Source organism: Myxocyprinus asiaticus, chromosome 44 (genome assembly GCF_019703515.2).
Source record: "Myxocyprinus asiaticus isolate MX2 ecotype Aquarium Trade chromosome 44, UBuf_Myxa_2, whole genome shotgun sequence".
Classification (NCBI taxonomy): Eukaryota; Metazoa; Chordata; class Actinopteri; order Cypriniformes; family Catostomidae; genus Myxocyprinus; species Myxocyprinus asiaticus.
Window position 1 is genome coordinate 390,399 of NC_059387.1, and position 9,793 is coordinate 400,191.

At 35.8% G+C, this 9,793-nt stretch overlaps 1 protein-coding gene across 1 annotated transcript in view; it reads right to left on the minus strand.

Annotated features, from left to right (window-relative positions):
- Positions 1 to 8,872, minus strand: part of gnal (guanine nucleotide binding protein (G protein), alpha activating activity polypeptide, olfactory type) — a 173,306-nt gene extending 164,434 nt beyond the window's left edge. Inside the window, exons 1-3 of the mRNA XM_051686583.1 lie at positions 8,468 to 8,872; positions 8,230 to 8,302; positions 6,361 to 6,415 (exon numbers count right to left, since the gene is read on the minus strand). Of these exons, the coding sequence (XP_051542543.1) occupies positions 6,361 to 6,415; positions 8,230 to 8,302; positions 8,468 to 8,606 (267 nt within the window). The 5' untranslated portion in view covers positions 8,607 to 8,872. The remainder of the gene's footprint in view (positions 1 to 6,360; positions 6,416 to 8,229; positions 8,303 to 8,467) is intronic.
- Positions 8,873 to 9,793: the final 921 nt, after the last annotated feature.

A 9,793-nucleotide genomic window follows, 5' to 3' on the forward strand; every position in this document is an offset into this window, starting at 1 on the left:
AAAGACTATAGAATAATATTAATGACAAATGTCTTTGATAGGGATGCACTGATCCGATCCGATTGATCCGGTTCTGATACTGATGTTTTTTAAACGGATCGGGTATCAGTTCGACGAGCTTGATCCAAATCCGATACAGTTTGTTAATCATGGTCATTACCGTCAAGCTCCAAATATGGAATAAAAAAAAAACATAAAAGCACCATTGAAGTAGTCTATAATACTTGTGCATTTTACTTAAAGTCTCTTGAAGACATACGATTCCTTAGTGTTCTCAAAAGTCTGTGTTTAATAAATAAATATATAGTGTGCAATCATTGCACAGCGCGCTTCAGTAAATGTGTGTTGCTCTGTTGTGTCACACACACACACACATAGCACACGCTGGCTGATGATAGAGCAACTCGCAATATGTGAGTGGTCCACACAAACTACAGCTCAGATGTAGCTGCTCGATTTGCTTATCATTAGTTCGGTTTGCTTATCACATGCATCAAGATAAGAACCGGAAGAGCAATTCACCAGATCTTGAATGAAGCACATTTTAAACTACTGTGAACTAGCCCGCACACACACTAAGGTCATCGTCTTCCTGGTGAGTCAAAATAAAAGCCCCATGGTTTTAAAGTTAGAAATTACAACTGAAACACATTACTATTGTATCATAAAATTTTCATATTTATTATTTTATTGTTGATATTATTGTTATAATTAGTTACAACAAGGATAATGATTTTTTTTTTTATTATTATTTTAATTTTTTATATTAAATTACAATTATATTTAAGTTGGCTGGGTTCCAAAAAAATAACTGATTAAAAAGTGGACTGATATCCTATTACAAATAAAATTAACAAAATAAAAAGTCCAGATACAAGTTGAAAAAATAAAAAAAAACTTGCTTATTTTCCATTGAAGACTTTAATTGGATATACTGTAAATTTTGCTGCTGCATCATCCAGTAGAGTAGACTATTTAAAAATATTTTTTTTCTTAATACACTACACATTTTTTATGTAATACATTTTTGTTTGTCTCTTTTTTTATAATGAAATAATGTGTAGTTATAGGTTTGTGTTGTTTTCATATAGAGAAGTACCCCCAATCAGTTCCAAACACAGGGTAAGTTCACACGGTTAGTGTCTGGGATTGACAACCATATTTACTTACAGGTGTGAGTCTTGAAATGTCCCGTTCATACAACAGCTTACAGTAGCTGCTTAAATACTGTCTGTATGAACGAACAACCAAAGTGAAGCCTGTATTCTAACACATGCAACCATAGTGATAGAGACTAAAGTAAATATAAAAGATGGTGACGTCCATAACACCGGCATGTCTTATCACAATTGACGCCGTATTATAAAATAAATTAGTCCAACTGAGGCTCAAGTTCATCCTTCAGATCATAATTAACCAACAGCTGCTTTGAATGGTTTTTAATCAAGTTCAGAACGCAGCATAAATTGTGTTGTGTGACTCTTGCATGCGAGCAGCTCCAGTAAGACACCGGCTGGATCATCGAATGACATGCAGCTCATATTCCATCTCAGTGAGTTAACGAAACCCCACATAAAACACACGACATGCAGCATGACAGGCTGACAGACAACTAGTTGTCCAGTACGGTGGTTCTGTTCACACAGCACAGGTTTGCAGAAAATGCGGTTGTGAGTCTTGAAAATGTACAGGTGTCAGTTCGATTATAGAATGTGGTTGTCACTCTCGTAAATAACCGACCTGTGTGTGAACGTAACCGTATTTGGTGTGACCACCTTTACCTTTAAAACATCACCAATTCTCCTAGGTGTACCTGGACACAGTTTTTCTTGGTTGTTGGCAGATAGGATGTTCCAAGCTTCTTGGAAAATTTGCCACAGTTCTTCTATCTATTTAGGCTGTCTCAATTGCTTCTGTCTCTTTATGTAATCTCAGACTGACACGATGTTCAGTGGGGGGCTCTGTGGGGGGCATGCTATCTGTTGCAGAGCTCCCTGTTCTTCTATTCTAATCTTTTCTATTTGCAAAACTAATGTTTGGGAGTCTAACATTTATATTTCCTATTGACACACTAAAGCTGAAGATATAAATAACCATCTTAAGACAACTGCTTTTGTGCCTAAGACTTTTGCACAGTACTGTATTTTCTGAACTGATTAAGAAAATCCAACACTGGTATCATATCGGGATCGGCAGATACTGAGAGTTCAGATATTGGAATCGGATTAGGATAGAAAAAATGGTATCGGCGACGGTGCATCCCTAGTTTTGATATAAAAATACACATTGAGTTGCACTAATTATAAAAATAAAAAAAACACACACATTACACTAACATTGCATGCTTTCATTTTTAAACATGGTTTTATATTTAAGCTGTAAATATTTCAAATGAAAACATTTCACACAAAAGCCCTCGTTAAACGTTCAATAATAAATATTCACCTTCCAAAGTTCAGTTCCATTGCACAAATTTAATTTCCAACTGAATTTGAAATTTTTAAAGCGAAATATAATGGACAAACTATTACCTGTCAAAAATAAATATCATAAAAATCAAGGACTGGCTTAAAAATATTGATTTTCTGATGCAGCGTGGTCTTCATTTGAACAATCTCGATTTTGATTCTTGAATCCCAAGATCAGTCTTTTATTCTATGCGCAACCCTCTACTACAATGAGAGAAAACTGCTCTCATCTGCAACCAAATTTCACACTATGCAACTCAAAATGTCTGTGATTAACCTCTGGCTGGTAAATGTTCAGATTTCACTCACCAGTGATTGTGTGGTATAGTGGTGAAGAAGTTCAGCAACTTGTTGAGAGTGGTTTGAATCATTCCTTGTAGGGATATCATGATTATAAAGCTGTTCAGCCATGACGTCAATTTGTAGGCGAGCCCGGCAGGCTAATTCACCATGGCTTCCCTTGGGATTTTCCTATGGGTTTTTATAATGGGAGTTTTGGAGTTAAATACGTTTTATGAGTAAAATAAGATCTGTGGTAAACTTACTTGACTATACGTGGATGTTTTGTTCTACAACGTAAATTACACGTTACAAACGTGAAATTTTGAGCCGCCATGTGTTTTTATATTCAATACGGCTTCAAAACTCATGTTTGAAGTATAGCTGTGTGTAATATGTTTTAGTAGCCCACAAAACATCAACGTATCATCAAGTAATGTTTACCACAGACTTTTACTTTTAAATCCAAAACTTCCATTATAAAACCCCAAAGGAAAATCCATAGGGAATCCTAACCCTTCTCTTTACGGTTTCACTATTAACGGCAATTAAAAAATGTCATGGTTAATTTAACCGTAAGAATTTCAAATCTACGTGAAATGGTTTATTTGCATGTGGCAAAAATACTATACATATCATGTATAAATACATTATATAAAAGAGTTTTTTGGTGTAAGCCTTAACCTGGCTTGGTTTGTGCAGCTGTTGCTAAGGTTACGGAAGGTCTCCACGTGGTGCTTGGCAGGTGTTGTGGTCGCGGACTCAACATGAACTTCCAATTTAAGTGAAACTGGGGCTACACACAAACTCCAAAATATAACGGGGGAATTTTATCTACCAGACTCACCAGACTTAAAGGGTTAGTTCACCCAAAAATGAAAATTCTCTCATCATTTACTCACCCTCATGCCATCCCAGATGTGTATGACTTTCTTCTGCTGAACACAAATGAAGATTTTTAGATGAATATTTCAGCTCTGTAGGTCCATACAATGCATGTCAATAGGTGCCAAAATGTTGAAGCTCCAAAAAACACGAGGGCAACATGAAAGTACTCCAGACAATGGTTAAATCCATTTCTTCTGAAGCGATATGATAGGTGTGGGTGAGAACCATTTCAATATCTTTTGCTATAAATTCTCCTCCCTGCTCAGTCAATCTACACTTCACTTTCACATTCTCCTTTTTCTGTTTTTGGTGATTCACATTCTTCGTGTATATCACCCCCTACTGGGCAGGGAGGAGAATTTATGATACAAAATGAATTTAATATTGATCTGTTTCTCACCCACATCTATCATATCGTGTCTGAAGATATGGATTTAACCACTGGAGTCATATGAATTACTTTTACGCTGCCTTTATATGGATTTTGAAGCTTCAAAATGTTGGCACCCATTCACTTGCATTGCATGGACCTACAGAGCTGAAATATTCTTCTAAAAATCTTAATTTGTGTTCTGCAGAAGAAAGAAAGTCATACACATCTGGTATGGCATAAGGGTGAGTAAATGATGAGAGAATTTTCATTTTTGGGTGAATTAACCCTTTAAATCGACTGTTTGAGAGCATTTTAATGACAGAGGGTTTGAGAGACAGGATGTTCCAATAGTCATCCAACAACCAACATGTAAGTATAATATTTTTAGCTGTGGTGCTTTAATTTAGAAATACAATTTTTTGGAATGTTTAAGCATGCTCACAGTGTGCAGTTCATTTGCATGTATGGCAACTTTGAGAAGTTGCGTCTTAAATCTTCCTCATTATTTAAAGCATTGCTTGTAAACAAATTCATCCAGTTCAACAATAAAAGTCCATTTTAGTCATCATCGGACTTTAAATTACCTGCTGTAAGCAATGTTCCTCTTATTATGCATAGTCCACAGGTTTATTTATTTATTTATTTGTGGAGTGTATTTGTGTTGCCAACAGACAACGGATTGCTTTAATAAACTGCAGTAGAATAAATGTTGGATGCCATGAACTACATGTTGTGCACCCACAATAATCTTTTGAAAGCCCAGCTAGGATCACCCTGTGACTCCAAGCACTCTGGTTACATTGAAGCGCATTATTTTGTGCCCGGGATTCAGATAAACAGTGCTGTGGCCTATGTTGGAGCGTCTCTTTTTATATACCTCTTATTTATTTGTTGTGTATCAGTTTTCCTATTGTATGGGTGTGCTTAGAGTCCATGTATCCCTAAGAAATGCATCTGCTAGCATGTTCAGTTGTGATATGATATTACATTTTTGCATCAATGCTGTTGCATAACAAGATTTTTTTTTTAAATGTAAAACCAGTTAACCATGATTTTTTCCTCAGATGGTAATCTAACCACCAAAAAAGTCACACAGCAGCATCCCTAGCTCAACAAAAAAATAAACGTAATTCTAATCACACATAGCACGGATGAGGTAAAGCCATTCAAGTCCTCTCTCTTTTAGGTGCACTCATTTACAGAGGCTTATTACAGAAATGCTGGTTTTCTTAAAGAGACAGTACTGGTTTTTAGCATGTGTTCAACAAATCCATGTAAATACTTGTAAATAGTACAAATTATGTAAATAAACAATAAACGTAAAAAAATATATAAAATATATAAATTAGGCAATATAATATCATATTTAGTGATCAAATACATGGATTTGTTCATTTTTTAAAAGCTATTATGTGAACAAAATAATGAAAACTAATAAAACATAATTAGTAAAATATTTTTTTTCATAATGTACCTAGTTAGAAGGTCCTCTGTATAATTAACAGCATTAGCTGTTAGAGAATTTCTTTCATATGTAAGCAAAATAGACATTATAACTGATATATATCCATATGAATCGATAATAAATCAAATCGCAATCGAACCAAGAGCTTGGGAAACTGAATCAAATCCAATCTGGAAATCTGTATCAAAAGCCATCCCTAATAAAACTTAATATTTTAGAACTGTACTTATAATATGTATAGGTAATATTCGGTCCATTTTATTTAACATAACAAATCTGTCGCTAAAATTTCAACTTCGGAAGGTTAATATTTATTATTTAACTGTTATTGAGGAATTTTTGTGCAAAATGTTTTCAGTAGAAATATTTACAGCTTAAATATACAATCATGTTAAATTCCAGCACTATTAATCCAACGTGTGTGTGTGTGTGTGTGTGTTTAAATTAGTGCAATTCAACATGCTTTTTTGTATTAAAGACAATTCTCTTTAATGTACTTCCACAAAATAAAATTTTAATTGAGTGCCATTTTTTGGGCAGTTGACATAACATGACAAGCATGTCCTTTAAAAAAAAATCTTCTTTACTCATTATACATGCAGTTTTCATGACTACATATTAATTAAAAGACTAAACAGAATATTTTAACATGTATAATATAAAATGTACACCGCAGGACTAAAAAAAATATTAAAACTATTAAATTAATAAAATTATTAGATTTTTTTTATTATAAGATTATTAAAATAAATGGTGACTAGTTATAGGACCTAAAATATTCACTTTCCCTTAAAAATATATGTAAATTTTAACCTAAAAGCTTTGTTGAGTAAAAACCATGCATGGACATGTTATTTGTCAACTACCCATTTACAAAAATAACTTACCACAATGGCGTCCTTCACATTTTTCCGAATATCCAAGATTTTCTGCTTCTTTTCTCTAAGCAGAACAGGATGAACAGGAAATAATTGTCATGAAAGAATGAATGACATAATCCCAATATTAGAAGTGTCATCATCATAATTCTTTTTAAATAATGAATGTGATTGTGATAGTACTCAAAGGTAAGTTTCATCAAAGGCCCAATTGTGATTATAAGCAGTCATATGCCTCTAAACGTCAATGCTTTTGCACACAGTGTGCCCTTATTTCTGGCCATTCTGAACAAGTAAATAACAGCACTGCACTTTGATATATAATCAATCCAGTTATTATCTAACTGCTTCATCTGCCATGAGAGGAAATAACGACACTCTGCCCTTGAGTGGGAATTAAGTTGATTGCATAGGTACACTATTAGGTTGGGCATCAGTCATAATTTTAGAAAAATATACAACATAAACTTTGACATGTTATTTGAGCATGTAACTTAAATGTGCTTGTTTCTCTCCGGACAAGTAACTTTTTGACTCGGACAAGTGAATGACCAATTTACTTGTCCGGAGGACAAGCACATGACAATGCTTAATGTCGGGCCCTGGCTCAAATGTATGCTCTAATCGATTTTGTGTTTTGACTATTTGTGAACTGCGTTAAACTCCGTCTCGTTTATGCTTTGTGGGTGTGACTTTTTTGCCGTGTCATCACCATTCATATCTATACAACCAATGTGTTTATGATTAAATTACTACTAGAGCACAAAATTGTTTACAAGAGCACAAAATTCTTCATAGATCTAGCCTCTTAATTTTGCTCTCAAAGTGCACCAGATTGATGCATTTAACTTTAAAATTCAACATTTTCTTAAGGGGGAGCATGCCCCCGGACTCCCCTAGAGGGTCCAAGGTCCACCCACCACAGTCTAACAAAATCCTGTGGGAAACAATGTATCTTGTAATAATGAAAAAATGTTTTCCTGTGTGTTTTAGTTAAAAGTAAAAGTATAACAGTATAAGTAACTGTAGAGGTGGTGCATCTTTGCACAACACAGGTAAATCATGTAAATCATAGCAATAAAACCTGAAAAAGCTGTAGCATTTGATTCAGCACAGAAATATATCGAATTCTCACGTATCTGCTATCATGATGTCTTCATAATCTGGTTGTACATCAGTTATTAAATGTATTATGGGCCTCTCCTCTGCCTCTCATCAGATATAGGGCTGTGTTTTAAAACATAGTGAGCTGCCTACCTAGACAGCATGCAGAATTTTGGGAGGATCAGAAACAAATTCCATGCTGCCCAAAAATGCAGTAAAAAATAGCCAGCCCAAAAATGACCTAAAAAAGCATTATGTGCCTATGACGCCCAAAAACACTTTCTAGCTAGGCAGCCCCAAAATGCTGCATGCGCATACAGTATGATGCCCAAAAATGTTATCTAGGTAGGGAGCCCTAAATGCTGCACATACCCAATTATGATGCCCAAAAATTCCTTGCTATCTAGGAAGACAGCCCGAATATGATGCCCAAAACAGCTGAATGCACCATGCTCTTTAGGTAGGCAGGCCAAAATGAGCCCAAAAAATGTTGTCCAGGTAGGGAGCCCCAAAATACACCCCTATGATATGTCCAAAGGTGCCGTCTAGGTAGGCGGTCCAAAAATGAGGCCCAAAAATGCTGTCTAGGTAGGCAGCTCACTAGCCACACAGCCAGTGAAACCCATCCGACGCAGAGGCGTACATATGACCACCAATGCAGCCGTCAACATTTGAACATCTTCAACATATTTGAATGACGCGTATGATAAACACTCTCGATAAACACTGATAATAATAATAATAATTATTATTATTATTGTTTTAAACACTCACTCTGCGTTAAAGCCGTTGACGTGCAGAATTCGCATCTGTTTGACTATAGTGCTCTTCCCGGATTCTCCAGCGCCTTTAAAATCATAAAACACAAGACATGAGATGAGGCATTAATACGAGCAGATCCAGGGCCATGCGAAATGATCATCCATCCATGATAAAGACCACATATCCACATCTCGATCGGATGATGCTGATACATACACACTGTATCGGTTATTAATAGTTCCTGTCTTACCTAATAAGAGCAAGCGATGTGTGGCTTTATATGCCTGTCTCTCTTTCTGTAACTGTTTCTCGATCTTTTTATTCGCCTCTCGCTGCGCCTTCTCGTCGATGCGCTGGTCTTCTGTCTTGCTGTTGCCCAAACAGCCCATCTTTAACGGCCTCTCTCTCTTCAAACACACTCTAAACAATAATAGCTCAAATGTCTCCCGTAATGACCACTTCAAATTTATATGGCTGGTAAATGAGATGAGAAATCCGTGCGACACGAAAACAAAAGCTTTCACTTTAACCCTTGACAAACCCGAGCGACAGATTCAGACTGATCCTCCTTATTTATACATGATCAATGTATGAAAATAAGACTTGATGCGCAGCTGAAGCTCGGATCCCGTGTGTCTATCTGTTTTTTTTGTTTTTTTTTTGCTATGGTGTGTGTGTGCGTGCGTGCGTGCGTGTGTGTTTAACTCAGCACTGCCTCTCTCTGCGCTTACAGGAAGTGACACTCCACACTCATCCTGCTGATCTCAGGCCAGCCGCACTGATTCGCACGACTACATTTCATTTCAAGCTTTTCAATCATTCGACATTAATGGCAGCATAATACACAATAACTCACTCTAGATACTTTCATTCTCATTTACAACATATGATCAGGTCAAAAATGGAATATAATCATACCATTAGTGTTGTAGCAATGTCTGTAGATGCAAATATTGTGTTTAAAAAACATAAAAAGCAGCATGGTGTTATGGCTTTGTTATACAGCATTAAAAACAGAAAGGTTACTGAACATTTCCACCACTATTGCACATACAAAAAACATGTGAAATCCGATTATTATAAATCCAATCCAAACCACCTTCGTAGGGGCACCAATAAGGATCTTGTCTAGGGCGCCAAAATGGTCAAAAACAACCCTGATATATAGGGTTGGGTGTAATCTGATTACAAAATAGAAATATTTGGTGCATTGGCATGACTATGAGAACAAGGAGGGAATATAGATACAGTGGCATGCAAAAGTTTGAGCACCCCTGACCAAAATTTCTGTTGCTGTGAATAGTTAAGTGAGTAGAAGATTAATTGATCTCAAAAAGGCATCAAGTTAAAGATGAAACATTCTTTTCAACATTTTAAGCAAAATAAGTGTATTATTTTTGTTTTGCACAATTTTAGAGTGGAAAAAAAGGGAAAGGAGCACCATGCAAAAGTTTGGGCACCCCAAGAGATTATAGCTCTCAGATAACTTTTACCAAGGTCTCAGACCTTAATTAGCTTGTTAGGGCTATAGCTTGTTCACAATCATTGTTTGGAAAGGCCAGGTGATGCAAATTTC